This window comes from Gopherus flavomarginatus, chromosome 12 (assembly GCF_025201925.1).
Source record: "Gopherus flavomarginatus isolate rGopFla2 chromosome 12, rGopFla2.mat.asm, whole genome shotgun sequence".
In the NCBI taxonomy this organism is placed as follows: domain Eukaryota; kingdom Metazoa; phylum Chordata; order Testudines; family Testudinidae; genus Gopherus; species Gopherus flavomarginatus.
In genome coordinates, this window is record NC_066628.1 from 7,683,652 (window position 1) to 7,703,761 (window position 20,110).

General features: G+C 53.1%; 2 protein-coding genes across 4 annotated transcripts in view; both read right to left on the bottom strand.

Annotated features, from left to right (window-relative positions):
• Positions 1 to 15,527, bottom strand: part of LOC127033271 (zinc finger protein 850-like) — a 103,821-nt gene extending 88,294 nt beyond the window's left edge. For all 3 annotated transcript variants that reach the window (XM_050921165.1, XM_050921164.1, XM_050921161.1), the window contains exon 1: positions 15,258 to 15,527. The gene's annotated coding sequence lies outside the window, so the exon portion shown is untranslated. The remainder of the gene's footprint in view (positions 1 to 15,257) is intronic.
• Positions 11,079 to 19,408, bottom strand: LOC127033137 (zinc finger protein 300-like). The gene is made up of 4 exons (XM_050920941.1): positions 19,390 to 19,408; positions 12,471 to 12,584; positions 11,209 to 12,099; positions 11,079 to 11,101 (listed from the first exon to the last, which is right to left on the bottom strand). The coding sequence occupies exons 1-4, from the start codon at positions 19,406 to 19,408 to the stop codon at positions 11,079 to 11,081; spliced, it is 1,047 nt and encodes a 348-aa protein (XP_050776898.1).
• Between the last annotated feature and the right edge of the window lie 702 nt (positions 19,409 to 20,110).

The following is a 20,110-nucleotide window of genomic DNA, read 5'->3' on the forward strand; positions in this document are numbered from 1 at the left end:
GTGAAGCTGGGGCTGGGAGCTGCAGCTGCCTGATGCAGGTAGGAGGCAGCCCCGGCTAAGTAGGGGCTGGTGAGGATGATGACCCAGTGCCTCCCCACCCACAGTAACTAGACTTTGGGTGTCTTCTCAGTAGATCTGACCAGACAATGGCAGGTTTTCTTTTTAACTGGACTTTCTGGCCAAAAACTGGGCACTTGGCCACACTATCATCAGCACCCAATGTGCAATGAGTGCTGGGAACACGTTGGGGACAACTTCTGCTTTCCGATGCTGGGGGAAGTAACTATGGGACAGCCGGGTTAGACTCAGTTCTGACCAGCAGGGAGGAATTCATTGGTCTAGATGAAATTATTATAAGATGGGTGCATAACTGGTTGAAAGACTGTACTCTGAGTAACCATCAATAGTCTGGCATCAAACTGGGAGGGGAATGGGAGGGGGAGCCCCAGGTGGCTTTTCCACACTCCCAGCCGGGAACAGGGAGGTGAAAAGCCCCAGGTGGCTTCCTCCACTCTTTACAGAGAACAGGGAGTGGTCAGGGGGCAGCCCACCCAGAGCCTGTGGGGCAGCTAGGCTCCTGTGAGGAAGCCATAGGCACTGACTCCATGGGTGCTCTGGGCTGCAGAATCCACGGGGAAAATTTATTGGGTGCTCTGCATCCACTGGCAGACAAGCTCCCTGCTCCTCACCTCCTTCTCCCCATCCCCAGCATGCCACATCCCAGTTCTTCCCCCTCCCTCCCAGCACTTCCTGTCCCCCGCCACCTAACAGCTGTTAGGCAGCGCTTAGGACTTTCTGTGAGGGAGGGGGAGCAGTGGCGCACTCAGGTGAGGAGGCAGAGCAGAGGCAGAGCAGGGGTGGGAACCTGGGAGAAGGGGATGGAATGAGGGCAGATCTAGGGTGGGGTGGGGCAGGGACTTTGGGGAAGGGGTGGAATGGAGGTGGGGTGAGGGTGGTGCAAGGGCTGGGCCACAGATGGGAAGGGGGGGGTTTAAGCACACACCAGGCAGAGGGGAAGTTGGTGCCTATGGAGGGAGCTGCTGCTGGAGATGAGAAACTGGGCTCTCAGCTCCCGACGCTGCCCCTCTTAGGCTGGTGGAAGCGCTCCTTGGCAGGACACGGCCCAGCAACCCAAGCAGGGTAGAGTGGACATCGGGTATTGCAGTAATTACTCTGGCGACTGTAAGTCAACCTAATATAGGTCAACAGGTTTGGAGTGTAGATGCTCCCTTACAAGCAAAAGGATTTCTCTCGCCCAAGAGCTTTCAGCAGTCCATGCTCACTGGGAAGCCTTCCAGCAAGGATCACTCCCCCCAGCTCAATGATGCTCCTGTTGTCTTTCAAGAGATCTTGCTATTGTGAGTAGAGATGGAGGAGGAGAGGTGGCCAGAGGCCTTCCCCACCCCCTTTATAACTCCCACCCTTTAGGTAGACAGGAAAAGCATCAGGAACTTTGGAATTTCTTTTCCTGTTTGGCCAGCCTGGCGAGCTGATCAGCACAGGTGACCATGGAGTCCCAGAATCGCAAAAGAGCTCCAGCATGGCCCGAACGGGAGGCACTGCATCTCATCACTGTATGGGGAGACGAATCCGTGCTATCATAACTCTGTTCTAAAAGACAAAATGCCTGAATTTTGAAAAAATCTCCAAGGGCATGAAGGACAGAGGTTATAACAGGGATCTGCAGCAGTGCCGCGTGAAGCCTACTAAAGAACCAGAGAGGCAAACGGCCTCTCCGGGGCAGAGCCCCAGACATGCCACTTCTATGATGAGCTGCATGCCATTCTAGGGGGTGCCCCTACAATTACCCCACCCCTGTGCTTCCCTCCTCCCCCACCCCTCCTGGGCTACCTTGACAGTTATCCCCCTATTTGTGTGATGAATTAATAAAGAATGCATGAATTTGAAACAAAAATGACTTTATTGCCTCTGCAAGCGGAGATCAAAGTGGGGAGGGGAGGGCAGTTGGATTACAGGGAAGTAGAGTAAACCAAGGGGGCGGGTTTTCATCAAGGAGAAACAAACAGAACTTTCACACCGTAGCCTGGCCAGTCATGAAACTGGTTTTCAACGCATTTCTGATGCACAATGCGACCTGCTGTGCTCTTCTAACCGCCCTGGTGTCTGGCTGCGTATCATCAGGGCCAGGCAATTTGCCTCAACCTCCCACCCCGCCATAAACGTCTCCCACTTACTCTCACAGATATCGTGGAGCACACAGCATGCAGTAATAACAATGGGAATATTGGTTTCCCTGAGGTCTAACCAAGTCAGTAAACTGCACAAGGGAGCTTTTAAACATCCAAAGACACATTCTACCACCATTCTGCACTTCCTCAGCCTGTAGTTGAACTGCTCCTTACTACTGTCCAGGCTTCATGAGCCATGGGAGCAAAGGGTAGGCTGGGGTAGGTGCGACCGTGTGGTGCTGCCAACTGGGAGAGCAGCCTGAGGCAGAAGCCTCCAGCTGGCATGATATTCCAGGCAGGACTGAATCTCCATTACACAAAACGTAATGAAGAGAATGATCTAAAATCATTCCCATTTTTGTCCAGATGCCCCCGGCCAACCTCACTGAGGCTGGCCAGGAGCACCCATGTCTGCCCAGGCACCTCCCACCAACCTAACCGAGGTCGGCCAGGACCGCCCACGGGACGATGACGACGGCTAGCAGTTGTATTGTACCATGTGCCGTCCACAAGGGAAGGCAAGGGGATGCTGCTGTGTAGCACCGTAGTACCACGTCTGCCAGCAGCACCCAGGAGACATACGGTGCCAGTGAGCTGAGCAGGCTCCATGCTTGCCATGGTATGTCGTTTGCATGGGTAATCCAGGCAAAAAGGCGAGAAATGATTTTTTGCCATTGCTTTCACGGAGGGAAGGGGGCTTGACGACATGTATGCAGAACCACCCACGACAATGTGGTTGCCCCATCAGGCATTGGGATCTCAACCCAGAATTCTGATGGGCAGTGGAGACGGTGGGAACTGTGGGATAACTACCCACAATGCAATGCTCTGAAAGTTGACACTAGCCTCGGTACTGTGGATGCACTCAGCTGACTTAATGCACTTAGTGGGGGCGCACACAATCGACTGTATCCAATTGATTTCTAAAAAAATTGACTTCTATTAAATCGCGACCTAATTTCATAGTGTAGACATACCCTCAGAGTGCTGCCACCAACTCTCGCGGGTGGCTACTCGAACACTATTTCCCCCAGGTCCCAGCCCTGATTCCCCTCTCATTCTGCAAACCCCTTGGTCCCAGCCTTGAGCCCCTCCTGCACTCCAAATCCCTCATCTCCAGCTCCACACCACAGCCTGCACCCACAGCCAGAACCCTCACTGCCCCACACATCCCAATTCCCTGCTCTAGCCCAGAACCCATACCCCCTCTTACACCCAATCCCCTGCCTCAGCCTGGAGCCCCCTCCAATGTCCATCTTTAAGTCTGGTAATTTTGCCAAGTGTCCATAGTGCAACATGGTGGTGCTGACTCCTGCACAGAGGTAAGTGGGGGAAGGGTCCACCACTATTGTGGGGAACTTTCCTGGCTCAGACACCCCACCCCGGTGGAATCGAATAGCAGAACGATATGAGTCCTTGTTCCCACTCCCCTCCCCACTCTAGTCCTCGTAACCTGGACAAGGCTGGACCAAGGATTCCTGAGGGCTCGACCCCAATCTTGTGATCACTCAGGACAGGGGTGACAGTGTCCCCACTGCGGGGTACTCTATTCGCTCTGGACGCTTTCACTGACCATTGCACAGAGTTCAGAACAAATACAGCTTATTAAACAGCAAGTAATAAAAAAAATTAGGGAAAAAAAGGGGAAAGGTGAAAGGAAAACATGTCACCTTGCTCTGTGGGCGCAGGGGGAACCACAACCAGCATCTCTGGAATGTCAGGGCAGTTCACAGACTGTTCCTCATAGGCCCTGGCTGTGCTGCAGGGATGCTGCAGGTTGGACATGTGCTCTAGTGGTGGCCACATGCCCTCAGGCTCTAGGTGGCAGGACCCTTCTTCCCAGCATCAGTCATTTCCTGTCGGAGTTATGGTCCCCCTCCAAGTCTGGCCTGCAAGGAGCATCTCACTGCGCTGGGCCCTCTACCCAGTCCCCCTCACTCTTCCCAGCTACTGACAGCCCCCGGCTCCAGACCGCCCCAGCCCCAGCTCCCCTCTGCCTCAGCACTGCAGCTGCTCTGCCTCCAGCTCAGCTCCCTGGGCTGCGCCTCTCTGCTTCTGGAGGCTGCTGCTCTCTCCTTAGCTCTGCCCTTCTCTGGCAGGCAGCTCCAGCTCACACAAAGGACGGGCTCCTGACTCTCTCTTTGGCCGGCCTGCCCTGTCAACGAGGCTGACCTAGAACAGCAGCCTCTCCCCATTGGTCCTGGGGACCAGTCTCAGGGTATTGATTTCTCATTGGCCCGTCACCTGGCTTTTGGTACTGCGAGAGGGCCAACCAAAAACCCCACTAAGTTTCAGTAAGAGGCCAACAGTCCCCTTACCCAGATACACATCAAAATCATTGGTTTCAGAGTAGTAGTCGTGTTAGTCTGTATCCGCAAAAAGAACAAGGAGTACTTGTGGCACCTTAGAGACTAACAAGTTTATTTGAGCATAAGCTTTTGTGGGCTACAGCCCACTTCATCAGATGCATGTAGTGGAAAATACAGTAGGAAGATATATATACACAGAGAACATGAAACAATGGGTGTTACCATACACACTATAAGGACAGTGATCAGTTAAGGTGAGCTGTTGTCAGCAGGAGAGAAAAAGAACTGTTTGTAGTGGTAATGAAAATGGCCCATTTCCAGCAATTGACAAGGAGATGTAAGGAACTTGGGGGGTGGGGGGAGAACATGGGGAAATAGTTTTACTTTGTGTAATGGCCCATCCACTCCCAGTCTTTATTGTAATTTATTTTCTGTTAGCTAGTAAGGCTGCTGCTGTGAAAAGTGATACTTGAATGTTTGTTAATATTTTTCAGCCTCTCAGCTAGTAACATGGGTTGCCAAATTGGTCATTTAAAAAAGCCAAACACTCCAGCAGGAGTGCCAGAACCTCCCCTGCCTCACCTCTTCCCCCGAGTCCCCACACCTGCCCTACCTCTTCCCCCAAGGCTCCTCCCTCATCCACTCCTCTTCCTCCTTCCCTGCCCAGGTCAGGAGGGACTTGCCTGTGAAGCCGGGACTGGGAGCTGCAGCTGCCTGATGCAGGTAGGAGGCAGCCCCGGCTAAGTAGGGGCTGGTGAGGATGATGACCCAGTGCCTCCCCACCCACAGTAACTAGACTTTGGGTGTCTTCTCAGTAGATCTGACCAGACAATGGCAGGTTTTCTTTTTAACTGGACTTTCTGGCCAAAAACTGGGCACTTGGCCACACTATCATCAGCACCCAATGTGCAATGAGTGCTGGGAACACGTTGGGGACAACTTCTGCTTTCCGATGCTGGGGGAAGTAACTATGGGACAGCCGGGTTAGACTCAGTTCTGACCAGCAGGGAGGAATTCATTGGTCTAGATGAAATTATTATAAGATGGGTGCATAACTGGTTGAAAGACTGTACTCTGAGTAACCATCAATAGTCTGGCATCAAACTGGGAGGGGAATGGGAGGGGGAGCCCCAGGTGGCTTTTCCACACTCCCAGCAGGGAACAGGGAGGTGAAAAGCCCCAGGTGGCTTCCTCCACTCTTTACAGAGAACAGGGAGTGGTCAGGGGGCAGCCCACCCAGAGCCTGTGGGGCAGCTAGGCTCCTGTGAGGAAGCCATAGGCACTGACTCCATGGGTGCTCTGGGCTGCAGAATCCACGGGGAAAATTTATTGGGTGCTCTGCATCCACTGGCAGACAAGCTCCCTGCTCCTCACCTCCTTCTCCCCATCCCCAGCATGCCACATCCCAGTTCTTCCCCCTCCCTCCCAGCACTTCCTGTCCCCTGCCACCTAACAGCTGTTAGGCAGCGCTTAGGACTTTCTGTGAGGGAGGGGGAGCAGTGGCGCACTCAGGTGAGGAGGCAGAGCAGAGGCAGAGCAGCGGTGGGAACCTGGGAGAAGGGGATGGAATGAGGGCAGGTCTAGGGTGGGGTGGGGCAGGGACTTTGGGGAAGGGGTGGAATGGAGGTGGGGTGAGGGTGGTGCAAGGGCTGGGCCACAGATGGGAAGGGGGGGGTTTAAGCACACACCAGGCAGAGGGGAAGTTGGTGCCTATGGAGGGAGCTGCTGCTGGAGATGAGAAACTGGGCTCTCAGCTCCCGACGCTGCCCCTCTTAGGCTGGTGGAAGCGCTCCTTGGCAGGACACGGCCCAGCAACCCAAGCAGGGTAGAGTGGACATCGGGTATTGCAGTAATTACTCTGGCGACTGTAAGTCAACCTAATATAGGTCAACAGGTTTGGAGTGTAGATGCTCCCTTACAAGCAAAAGGATTTCTCTCACCCAAGAGCTTTCAGCAGTCCATGCTCACTGGGAAGCCTTCCAGCGAGGATCACTCCCCCCAGCTCAACGATGCTCCTGTTGTCTTTCAAGAGATCTTGCTATTGTGAGTAGAGATGGAGGAGGAGAGGTGGCCAGAGGCCTTCCCCACCCCCTTTATAACTCCCACTGTTTATAGTGTAAAAGTCATTGCTGGGTGATGGACTATGTGAGCTCTAAACCGTCCTTCAAATGAGTTGTAAATGTCTTTGTTTACCGCCTTCCTCCTCTTGGTGGATGGCCAGATAATAGTTTTCTAACATAGATGGTCAGTTCTTTGTTGTCTCTGAGGAGTTAGTCTGTGGGGCGTTCCCCAGAACCTCAACATATGTCAGTAACAAATAAAGCTACCATATATCCGGGTTTTCCCAGACAGAGCCTCTTTTTGGAACCTGTTTCTCTGTCCAAGCGTGATATTCCCATAACAACAGATGTCCAGAGGTTTTGCAGAGCAGACGGGCTGCAGCTCGGAAATAGCCCTGATTGGTCACCTTCCCAATTGGTCTATTCCCCGGCATCCACAGCTGATCGGCCCATTCCTCTGCATCTGAAGCTGATTGATTGCTGCCAGATCCCACCCACCCGGGCCCCAGCTCCGGGGAGCAGGTCCTGCAGGTAGGTGTTGACAGACGGCTCTTGCTGTGTTCTGAGCTCGTATCAGCGCCTTGCCACTGTGACAGTGACCGACGCTGACTCCACCTCATGAGTACCCCCCCGCACCCCCTCCAGCATCCACAATTCTACCACCCCAGCTCCCAACGCTGATTAGTGTCCTCTTTTTGGGCACGTGGAATACGGTCGCCCTAGTAACAAACAAAATCTCACCATTCTACATGCACTGGGCAGGCTATAAAACACTTCCATGTTCATAAAGTGAAATCTCAGAGAATCCTTTAAGACTCAAATCAGGAAAATAAACGTATCCGTTTTCTTCTGTAGCGGCTAAACTGGTTTCACTTCTCGCCTCATTATTTGGTTGTATTACTTGCAAAAGTTTTAGCACCATTATACTAAAAGAAAGAGAAAGAAACACAAGTCTTCCCATCTACAAACGAGCTGGACCAGCCTAGAAAAACCCAGAAACTAATTTCACCAATAGATGCAAACAGGGCTATGGGATCTGTAAGGTCAAACTGTGCTTTGGAGTCAATGGAATTTCCCCAGCCACTCCTATGTCTGTGGCACTTTCTTCTCCAGCTCGAGTTTGACATAGAATCATAGACATCAAAACTGTGATTCCTAGGCACGGACAGCCAGGGACACGGTGGTAAGTGACACCTTGAGAGACAGAGGGGTAGAATGAGGAGAAGATAAAACTGTCCATTGCTGGGACAGAGGCAGCTCTGTGGAGAGTAGAATGAGTCCTTGCTCCCACTTTTTTAGCATCTAGTTAATTATGGTGCATAAGGAAGAAAATGTTCAAACACTTACTGCTTTACAGCACGGCCAGGAGTAATGTGAGACGATCCGGGAATGAGACAATCCAGACCCAAAGGGGGAACTCAGGGACTAATGATCACCCAACAAAAGGGAGGGGGTCAGAACACATAAGTAAAGGTACGATTTTGCTATGGATTCGCAGAAGTCACAGAATCTGTGACTTCCAGAGACCTCTGTGACTTCAGCCTATGGCGGCTCAGAGCTGCGGGGTCCCTCTACTGCCTGCACTAGCCAAGAGCTGTCCCTGAAGCTCTAAGCTGCTGTGGGCTGTGGGGGTACCCCATAGCACTCAACTACCAGGGTGGCCCCCAGATCTATGAGTCGCTGCAGGGGGCAAGGCCGCCCTGCAGCTCCCAGCTGCCACGAGTGGCAGGGGCCCCAGAGCTGCGAGCCATGGGATGCAGGGGGCCAATGCAGCTCCCAGCCAGGGCCCCCACATCTGCCTAGCTGCCATGGGACCCCACAGCCCCAGCAACGGGTGCTGCAGCCTTCTCCCACCCCATTTTGTCACGGATATTATTAGTAAGAGTCCCGGACAGGTCACAGGCTTCCGTGAATATTTCTTCCTTGCCTGTCACCTGTCCATGACTTTTATTAAAACTATCCATGACAAAATCTTAGACTTACACATAAGACACTCAGGATGAGGTTATAGTAGGAAATCTGGTGGAGGGTCACAGAGATGCGCTGGCTAATCCCGACCACATTTCCTACCATAAACAGATGCTTGGAAGCACAGATGGGATCTCCAGGTGTCTCAAAAATGGCTCTGTGGGAATCAGCCCCTCTCGGTGGTGCTGTCTGAATGCAGAGGGGGAAGAGAGACGGGGCAGAGGGGGAGAGTGATGAAGCAGCACCTTTCTACCCCTGTGCTCTCCCTCGCCTCTAATCCAATGAACCCCAAACACTCGATACCCCAGTACCCAGCTCCCCCTGCTTCCCAGCTCTCTCAGCCCCAACCATTCAATCCCCAGTTCCCTCCCCATATCCCATCCTCCTGGTCCCTCAATACTTGATCTCCCAGAACCCAGTGCCCTGGGGGATTGGGGAGGGGAGGAGTTACCAGCCCCCAGAGACACTCCCCCTGCAGGAAACAGCCCCAGGTCAGTGGCGTGGCCCAGCCCGGGGGCTGGTGGAAGATGGGCAATGGGGACAGGTGTCTACAGTGAAGGTGGGGCCTGGCCCAAGTGTCTTTCTCCTCATTTCCATGGCAGGGGGATCCCATCTGGGAAGGGAAGGGAGAGCAGGGAACTTCAGCCAAGCAGAGGGAGTGTCTGGAGGAGTTTCTCTCTTTTCCTTCCCCCACCTGGGGAAGCCAGGGCTGCAGCAGGGAGGAGGGGCTGACCGGGGCAGAGCCAGAGGGTCACTGACCAGCTGATGCTCGGCTGCTGCTGGATCCTCACCCCAGCGATGGACAGCTGGATCATTGGGAGCCAAATACCCCTGATGTGTGTGGGAACGAGAAAACTGGTTTGTCACCATGGCCAGCCACTGTCAGGGCACTCAGAGAATTTCCCTGCTGTGTGGAGGAGTCTGAAATGACAGTTTCACTAAGAGCATTTTTCACACTGAGAACATCTCAGAGGTTTCTTCCCTGTGCGGATTTGTGGATCCCTGATACTCCGGAAACACCAAATGAAGCTTCCCCCACATTCAAGGTCTCTCAGTTGTGTTGATCACTGATGTGTGAAGTCAAATTGAATCTTTTCCTGCAGTCAAGCTATTTTTAGGGTCTCTCACCTTTGCGGATTTTCTGATGTTTGGTCAGCTCTGAGCTCTTATTGAAGCTTTCCCCACAGTCAAGGCATTTATACGGTCTATCGCTTGTGTGGATTCTCCCATGTTGATTAAGGTTTGAGCGCTGACTGAAAGCTTTCCCACACTCCAGGCATTTATGGGGTTTCTCTCCTGTGTGAGTTTTGTGATGTGTATTAAGGGTTGATTTCAAACTGAAACTTTTCCCACATTCAAGACATTTATAGGGTCTCTCTCCTGTGTGGATTCTCCCATGTTTAGTAAGGGATGAACTTTCCATAAAACTTTTCCCACACTTAAGGCATTTAAAAGGTCTCTCTCCTGTGTGAACTCTCTGGTGTATAGTAAGATGTGACTTCTGAATAAAACTTTTCCCACACTCAAGGCATTTAAAGGGTCTCTCTCCTGTGTGGATTGCCTGATGTCTAGTAAGTTTTGTTCTGACAACAAAACTTTTCCCACAGTCGACGCATTTATAGGGTTTGTCACCTGTGTGGATTCTCTGATGCTTAATAAAGACTGAGTGATGAATGAAACTTTTCCCACACTCAAGGCATTTATAGGGTCTTTCTCCTGTGTGGATTCTCCCATGTTTAGTAAGGGATGAACTTTCCATAAAACTTTTCCCACACTCAAGGCATTTGTAGGGTCTTTCTCCCACGTGGATTCGCTCATGTTTAATAAGGGATGAACTTTCCAAAAAACTTTTCCCACACTCAAGGCATCCATAGGGTCTCTCTCCTGCGTGGGTTCTCCCATGTTGAGTAAGGTGTGAGCTTTGACTGAAAGTTTTCCCACAGTCCAGGCATTTATAGGGTCTTTCTCCTGTATGGATTCTCCCATGTTTAATAAGGGATGAACTTTCCATAAAACTTTTCCCACACTCAAGGCATCCATAGGGTCTCACTCCTGTGTGGGTTCTCTGATGTGTAGTAAGCTTTGAGTTATGAATAAAAGTTTTCCCACACTCCAGGCATTTATAAGGTCTCTCTCCTGTGTGGGTTCTCTGATGTGTAGAAAGATGTGACTTCTGAATAAAAATTTTCCCACACTCAAGGCATCCATAGGGTCTCTCGCCTGTGTGGGTTCTCTGATGTTTAGTAAGCTTTGAGTTGTGAATAAAAGTTTTCCCACAGTTCAGGCATTTATAAGGTCTCTCTCCTGTGTGGGTTCTCTGATGTGCAGTAAACTTCAAATTATGAATAAAAGTTTTACCACACTCAAGGCATTTATAAGGTCTCTCTGCTGCGTGAACTTTCTGGTGTATAGTAAGTTGTGACTTCTGAATGAAGCTTTTTCCACAGTCCAAGCATTTATAGGGTCTCTCTCCTGTATGGATTGCCTGATGTCTAGTAAGCTTTGTTCTGTCAACAAAACTTTTCCCACAATAGAGGCATTTATAGGGTCTGTCACCTGTGTGGGTTCTCTGATGCTTAATAAGGACTGAGTGATGAATGAAATTTTTCCCACACTCAAGGCAATTATATGGTCTCTCTCCTGTGTGGATTTTCCTATGTTTAATAAGATATGAGCTCTGACCAAAAGTTTTTCCACAGTCCAAACATTTATAGGGTTTCTCGCTTGTGTGGGTTCTCTCATGTTTAATAAGGTTCCATCGCGCACTGAAAACTTTCTCACACTGAAGACATTTATAGCGTCTCTCTCTTGTGTTCAGACATGGATGTCTAATAAAGTTTGAGTGTTGAATGAAACTTTTCCCACACTGAATGCATTTATATGGTCTCTCTCCCGTGTGGATTTTCCTGTGTTGAGTAAGGTGAGAGCGCTGAGTGAAAGTTTTCCCACACTCCAGACATTTATAGGGTTTCTCGCCTGTGTGAGTTTTCTGATGTGTATTAAGTGTTGATTTCAAACGGAAACTTTTCCCACATTCGAGACATTTATAGGGTCTTTCGCCAGTGTGGATTCTCTGATGTGCAGTAAGGTGTGAACGCTGACTAAAACTTTTCCCACACTCAAGACATTTATATGGTTTCTCTTCTATGTGCAGTTTCTGGTGCACAATAAAGTTTGACTTCTCACTGAAGCTCTTCCCACAGTCTACACATTTATAGGACTTCTCTCTGGTGTGGGTTCTCCAATGTTTAAAAAGGCTTTCACTGAAATGGAAACTTTTCCCACAGTCAAGGCAGTTGTAGGATTTCTCTTCATTGTAACTTGTCTGCTGGATTGTGGTTTCCTTGAGATTCTTGCATCCTCCACCACGTTGAATGGATTCATCCAGTTTCTTTCTGGGATAGTTCTCCAGCTGCATCTCTGATCTGTGTCGATCTCCCCAGGCATTTCTCTGTTCCAAGCCCTGGGAAAAATTCCCTTTGGTTCTTCTCAAAAATATCCCCTGCAGCTCCACTTTTTCAGGACCTTCTGCCTGCTGAATCTCCTCCTTGTTCTCACTCACTGTCCTATCACCTGCTGGGGGAGAGAGAATCCAGACAGGAGTCACTGCCTGTGCCGGGGAGAAAGGACAGAAAGGGGAATAGCAAAGAGGGAAAACACAACACAGTGATTGTTGGGGAGATGGAGACATTGGATTCTGCCTCCACATCCCACCCAAACACTCCCAGGGAAGGAAAGTCTTGGAGGAAATTCCCGACAGCTAACAGGATGAGTGGGAAGCTGTGACTAATATTTGCTTTCATGATACGACACCTACTGACTGCAGCCCTCACCAGGGTGAGATGGGATAGAGCGGAGGGCTCTCGCTCATGGCACATTTTGGGAGTCCCAGCTTTTTCCTTCACTCTCAAGATGGTTCTTTCTCAGTATCCCTGACTCTTCACCTGTACGGATGCCTCTCAGGCTCTTCCTTTCCTCATCAGCCTGGAGATCCGGGACCCACGGCTCTTCCCCTTGTTCCAGCCGCACGATCAGGTCAGGTTTGGGAATGGGGAATCCTGCACAGGGGAGGAAATCAGGGAAGGTCAGGGAACATGGAGCATTGGTAGAGTATCTGCCACAAGGAACATTCCCTGAGTTGAACCTGACCCTACATGGGACTGGTAACTCAGACCCTTTGGGAGCAGCAGATATCTGGGGGCGGGTTTGGGGTGTTGTCACGCACTCACTAGGAGGTCTCAGGGTAGATGCATCTGAGGGACTTTCTGGCACACGCAGCTCTGGTGTTAAACTCCTGCCTATTTCCAAACCAGCACGTAGGTGCTGGAAGCAGCCATGCTGGGGGAGCTGCTGCACCTCCTGGATTGAAGTGGTTTCCATTAGATCCAGGGTTTACAGTTTGGTTCGATGGATCTCAGCACCCCCAACTGTACAACCTGTCCCAGCAGCCCTGAGCCTGCAGCACTGAGAGCCTCCCCAGGGGTGGAGCTAGTCCCAAGAGGGCCAGTGAGCGGAGTGTGAAGGAGAAATAACACAGGCAGGTCAATCCCCTGCTTCTGGCCCCTTGACAGCTGGAGAGATGGGGATGAATTAGCCTGTCCATTAGGTTTCTGACCCCCTTGTTCCCTTGAAGGGGGTGTGGAGATGCAAGTCTCTCTCACAGTGGAGCTGTGGACTCTACCAGGAGTTCTCAACCTTTTTCTCTCTGAGCCTCTTCCTCCCTCCCACAACATGGTATAAAAATGCCACAGCCCACCTCTGCCACACCAACTGTTTTTTGCATATAAAAGCTAAGACAAGTATTAGGGAGTAGGGCAAATACCCAGGGTCCCACGCCACATGTGGCCCTGAACATAGGCGGCAGGTTATATATGTTTGCAGTGCTCAAGCACCAGGAATATTCAGGGCTGGGGGCCCTGATCCAGCAGTATTTGGAGCTGGGTCTCTCCTCCAGCCCTGCCTGGATCGGGCCCGGGTCCCGAGGGTCTCCCTCCCGGCCCCGCCGCGTCCCTGCCTGACAGAAAACAGCGCAGCGCCACTCCCCTGCCTGCTTCTGCTGCCCTAGTAGCAGGGCTCCCGGCAGAACTGCTGTCTGCTGCCCCAGGGTCCTAGTGCCGGACATCCCCTACTGGCAGGGCAGGTTGCCCTTACCCTGCCCTTCGGCCCTAGCCCTGAGCCTCTCCAACACCACAGACGCTCATCCTCTTCCCCAGCCCTGAGCCCCCTCACATCATGAATCCCTCATCCTCAGCCCCACAGCCCTCATCCCACACCCCAACCCTCTGCCCTAGCCCTGAGCCCGGTCCTGCATCATGAATCCCTCCTCAGCCCCAGAGCCCTCACCCCTGCACTCCCTCCTTTCCCCAAACTCCCTCCCAGAACATGCACTCCCTCCCAGAGCGTGCACCACTGCCCCTTTCCCACACACCCCTTCCCACTCCCAAACTCCCTCCCAGAGCCTGTACCCCTCACCCCTTCCGACACCCCCACCTCCAGCCCAGAGCCTGCACCCAAACTCCATCCCAAAGCCTGCACCCCTCACCCCCTCCTGCACACCCATCCCCTGCCCCAGACCAGAGCCTGCACCCAGCACCCAAACTCCATCTCAAAGCCTGAACCTTGCACCCCTCCTGCACCCTAATCCCAGCCCAGGACCTGCACCCCAGACCTCCCCCCCAAAACCCCTCCCAGAGCCTTAGGCAGGTGGGGGCAGAGTTTGGGGGGGCGGAGTTTGGGCACCACTAAAATTTCTACAAACTTGCGACCCATGGCCCCGCAAAGCTAAGTTGCTCAGGCTTCAGCTCCAGCCCCATGCAGTGGGACTTTTACTTTGTGCCCTGGGCCCCAGCAAATCTAATTCTGGCCCTGCTTGGTGGCCCCCCTGAAACCTGCTCGCAGCCCCACAGGAGCCTCTGGTTGAGAGCCACGGCACTATGTGACCCCACTCCTTCCTAATCCAACTGAGCAGTCAGACATGCAGACCCCAGGGCTTAGAATAGCTGAGGGGACGGGAATCCCTTACCCAGCGAGGTCACCGTCTCGTAGTTCTCCTGCATGACATCCCTGTAGAGGGCTCTCTGAGCGGGGTCCAGCAGAGCCCCCTGCCCCTGGGTGAAATACACAGCCACCTCCTCGAAGGTCACCGGCATCTGAAACAACAAGAGTCCCTCACTCAGCACCTGCTGCCCCAGCCACAATCCTGCTAGTCACAGGAAAAGGAAAAGAACCTGAAGCTCTGGGAGGGTCACAGTAACAAACTCAGACCCCTACTGCTCAGAGCAGCCAGGAGGCTTCAGGCGGTGGGGGAAGGTGAGAGCTCCTTGTCCCCCCAGCACACGGAGCATTTCCCACACACCTGCCAGCCACAGGCTGATGCGGGAAGCAGAGCTCTGAGCCAGGGACAGGGACAGGAATCCCGACAGCTTCCCTGCGTATTTCACAGCAGCCTCTGGCCAGTGGGGTCAGGCTCCAGCACTGGGAGCCTGGTCAGTTTTACCAGCCCTGCCCGGGGGGGTGTTTCCTGATTCAGAAATGGGGGAATCCCCGCCTCCATGGGCCTGTTCTGCACGGTCCGGGCTGGCTCCCCCAGTCCCGCACCCATCGGGGCTGGCAGCAGCTTTCCCGGGCCCCGGGCGGGAATCGCAGCCAGCTCCGCTGGGAGCAGCCTGGGGCAAAACCTCCCCCTGCAGCCCGGGGGTGACTGGCCGGGGGAGGGGGCGGGTCTCTCTCACCTTCCCTCCGAGCGGGGCCCCCCGGGGCAGGGGCCGGGCCGGGCTGGGGGCTCTGCCCTGGGAGAGGCTCCTGGGGAGCAGCGGGAAGGGCCCTGCTGGAGATTCCCCTCTCCCGGCTGCAGCCAGGGCTCCGGGCTCCCAGCACCAGCCGCCGGGGCTCGGGGATCTCGCCAGGAGCCTGGGAGCCAGAGTCACCGCAGCGGCTGCGAGTCACTTCCTGCTGCCGGGCCGGAGCCCAGCGCTCGCTGCCCCACAGCCGCCTCCCGGCTGCTCCTGGGTCCTAGCGATAAACTCTGCGCTACCAGCCCCCTGACCCAGATCCTGCCCCCTGGGGCCCCACCGCCCCTGGGCTCCAGCAGTTTCTGCCCGCATTAAGGGGGCATCGTGCATAGAAGCCTCCCTGTTAGTGACTGGACAGACAGGAGACATCCAGACCCCAGAGCGGGGGGAGAAGGAACGTTTCTAAAGGAGACCGGGGATCGTTCCAGAGACTCCCCGAAATCCTCAAGCACATGGGAGTGAGAGGTCCTGGTCCTAGAGAGGCTGCCCAGAGCCCTAGCAGCAGGGGACACATTTCTCGGGGACACTGACTCTGTGGGACACCTCACCCTAGGCAAAGAAATGTCGCTTTTCCGGTGCTTAATTTGTGCCTCTGGGCTAGGCGGTTCAGAGCCTGGGCGCCTCTGGGCTTGCTGCATCAATTATGAATATATATAAAATATCCCCCTGGGAGTTTATGCCACAGGACTTGGAAAGAGGATGAGAATGTATTTACATCTCAGGTAAACAGACCCCTCCAGCTAACGAGAGCGGGTGCGACACCATCCATTGCACCAGAGGGGGCAGGAACCGGACAATTTGCATTTTAGCAGACACACAGCTCTGGCAGAGGAAAAAGCTGCAGGACCCTGCCCTGAAAACAGAGGGCTTGTCGCCCGGCTCACAGCTGGAACTAGACTTTTGCCTGGAGCTCACCTTCAGAAGAATCCATTTGAAAGGATCCTTGGATTCTGGAAGAGCTCGATGCAGCCGCTGGGTTTTAATTGAACTGTTCCGTGACCTCGGGGAAAAGTAACGAACTGTTGCACGTGGACTCCTTAAAGGCAGAACAACCTTAACATTCCTCTGACTGTTCCAGGACAGGGCTGGACTTTTCACCACGCCCCTTCCCGGGCACCTTCGGGGCTGGGCAGAGTCGGGGCTCTGAAACCTGGCAAAGGGAGAGGATCTCAGACCCCAGCATCTGCTCTGCTAATTTTAGTTCTACAGCCCAAGCCCCTCTCCCCACCCCCAGCCAGAGTCTGCTGACCCCCACTCTGAGATTTGTTGCAGTGTCTTCTTTTCCTTGAGTTTTTGTTTTGTTTTTATTTTTGAAATGTAGATAAACCCTGAATGAGGCAGGGTCCTGTGTTAATGAGCGCTGCAGTGTGTGATCCTGTCATTAAAGATCATATAATAAGGTACAGACATTTAGCGCACAGAAATATTTAATAGGCAGATATTACATCCTCCAATCTTGCCCCTTTTCTCTCCAATAATCAAATATTGCAGAACACATTTTCCCTTTTGTTCACTTACTGAATCTTTTCTGCACCCCCCTCAGATGTGGATCTCTTTCTCTCTGTGGATTACTGATATAATCAATGCATAAAGATCACTTATTTTTCCTTTAAATACCCACTTGATAGGAAGCCTTTCTGATTTTTGCTTTTTTCCTGTCGACTTAACCAATATGTATAAATCGTCTCAGATTTTTCCTCATTATCAAATGCTGCTATAAATTCTCCTCAACATTCACAGATTATTTCTGTCTGGAATTACTGAATGATACCAGCAAAGAATCCTGTGGCACCTTATAGACTAACAGACATTTTGGAGCATGAGCTTTCATGGGTGAATACCTACTTCGTCAGACGCATGTCACCCACGAAACTCATGTTCCAAAACGTCTGTTAGTCTATAAGGTGCCACAGGATTCTTTGCTGCTTTTACAGATCCAGACTAACATGGCTACCCCTCTAATACTTGAATGATACCAGATTCCCTCAGTTTGGGAGGAAATTGACCGCCCTGAGTCATTCCCACCCGAGGGAGTTTAGGGTTTAAACCCAACAAGGATCAACTTTCCCAGCGACATTTGAAAATGGAGATGTTTCCTTCCTGTTCAAGGAGCTGTGGTGTTGATATGGGAATGCCTGAGACATGGCTAACATCTCTCCAGGTTGGGCTGACTGAGGCATTACTTGGAGCTGCCTCTCTGGTCACAAGCTACCAGCACCCGTGGAAAATGTGGCGGTCTTGGCTGGCTGAGCCAGACGTGCAGGAGACAGAAGGCAAAAGGAGAGAGGGAGAGAGCAGAAGAGGTAGGGGAGAAAATGATGCATGAGGAGAAGGGTGGCAGCAGACCCCCAAGGCTCACAGCTGAGGGGGAGTTTAGGATTTAGCTGAAGCTGATGGAGTTGAGGATGTCGGCTGGTTCCCCTGCTCTGACTAGCCTTGGTCAGGTCGTCCCTGAGCATCAGCATGAGGAACGCCCAACAGTGCCATGCTGATGCTGGGTCTCAGGTTTGGTAGCCACGATAGTCAGTCTTGCTCCTTCCTGTCCCTGGGAGCCCCAGATAAAATGTCCAAGCAGGAGAGCAAAGCAGCTCCCATTAACATTAACCTTTCAAGACACATGTGAGATTACAGCTATAACATTCCCTCCCATTTCCACAATCTTTCAGCCCCTAGACCCAGTGATTGCAATGGGACTGAGGTAGAATTAGGCAGACTGTGAGCTAAGTTCCCTGTAAGCTGCGTGGCTGTACAGCAGCCTATTTAGCGCCATGCAGAGAACCCACCTGGGGACCTGTGGAGGCTGGGAGAGGGGCACCCCTCCCCCAGCCCCTACCTAGACCGGTCCCCAACCTGCCATAGCCAGGGTCACTGCCCAGCCCCAACTATGCCGTGGATCAGACCTGCCGCAGCTAGGGTGCACCTACCCTGGCCCGGCCCCAGCTGTGGTGGCCTGACCTGGCCCCAAACCCAAACTCGGGTAGCATGGCCCAGCCATCAATCCAGGCGGTCTGGCATGGATCCAGCCAGCTTGGAGACAGCCACAGCCAGGATGGTTCGGGCTGAACCCAGGCGGCTGTGCCCAAAGCCAGCCACAGCCACAGTGGTGTAGCCTGGCTGGGCACAGCTGCAGCAGCCCAGCCCGAACCTAGCCATGGTGGCCTGGCCCAGCCCCGAACCTGGGTGGCCTGACCTGGACCCAGCTGCGGTCAGGCGGCTTGGCCTGGCCCTATAATGAGGCGCCGCTATCTGAACCTAGCCCCGGCCCGGACCTGTGGGGCGAGGTAACAGGAGTCTATCCTGCAGCCTCAGCCTGACAGCTGCTGCAGCAGGGAGAGACACCCCCCCCCCCGATACTGCTGTTGGGAGACAGAGCTGGGGGGAGTCCTCAATCCCTGATGTAGCCCTGGAGCACCCCAAACCCCTGAATCTCAGCCCCACCCCAAAGCCCACACCCCCAGCCGGAGCCCACACACCCCTACACCCCAACCCTCTGCCTCAGCCCTGAGTCCCCTCCCACATTCCGAACCCCTCAGCCCCACCCCCACCACATGAATTTTGTTCTGTGCACCGATATGAAGGCCATGTGTCACACATCAACTCCATATAGGCACACAGAACAAAATTCATTCTGCGCATGGGTGGGAAAAATGAGAAGGAACACTGGTGGTAAGGCTGAGAGAACAGGGGCTTTGGGAAACCCAGCTCAGGGATCAGACTCATTATCGCACAATGTGTGAGTGTATCTCCTGCAAATAGACCTAGAGGCCAATGGCCTGATTCTCTCCTCACCACAACTTCACGCTGGTGTAGACAGGTCACATGGCTCCAGTGGGATTACTCCCCATTAGTACCAGGGAGGAGGGGGAAGGGAGAGTAGGATGAGCCCAGGAGCCCAGTCAGACTGTTCCTGATTTGTATTGGGGTCAGGGAAGGAGGCACAATTTTTCATTGAGTTTTATCTCTATGGGAAGTTTTAGGAGCCTGTGACAGGGCAGGGGTGAGGTTGGCTGGTCACCTCATTGTGCATTTCCATCCCAGACCATGTCTGCGTTGCTTTAACCTTTCACCTCACCTCTGCACTTGGCAGCCATTTCATGCAAAACAACGGAGACTGGGAGTGGGAGAAACAACATTGTACTTTATTATTCCAAAGGACAAGGAAAAGTTAACCTCCTTTCCCCACCCCCAGCCCAGCCCACTGCTCCACCCAACTCCCCCAGGCACCAGCAACATTTACATGCTGGGAGAAATGTGCCAAGAAGCTGGGAGAGGCACTGGGAGCCCGTCACAAAAGCAAACACCCCAAGAGCAGGGACTCCAAAGAGCTCAGGTTAGAGGGATGCAGGGTGGGGTGGAGACAGGCGCTATCATCCCCACACAGGACACTGCGGTAGATGGGGAGGGGGTGACACCAGCTGGGCTGTCAGGCTCCTCATCTCCCTCTGACCTCCACAATGGGGATCTGCCTGGCTTCAGAGCTGCCCAGGTCCCCTGACATCCCTGGCCTCCTCCTCGGCTCGGCCCAGCCTCGTCCTCTCAGCAATCAGGAGATGCTGCCCCCTCCCCTCAACATTCCTATTGGGCAGGATTCACAGCATTTTACAATTCAGGCACCACTTGACCAGACGCTTGCAGGATAATTCCTGTCTCTCTCAGGCTCTGATGCAGCAAGTTCACAGGTTTCACCCTCAGCTTCCTGGCTCTGAGGAGCAAACCCAGCAGTTTCCCAGCTCTGTTCCACCCCTACCCCCCAATCTCCCACCCTCTACCCCTCCTGGCTATCTCCCACATCA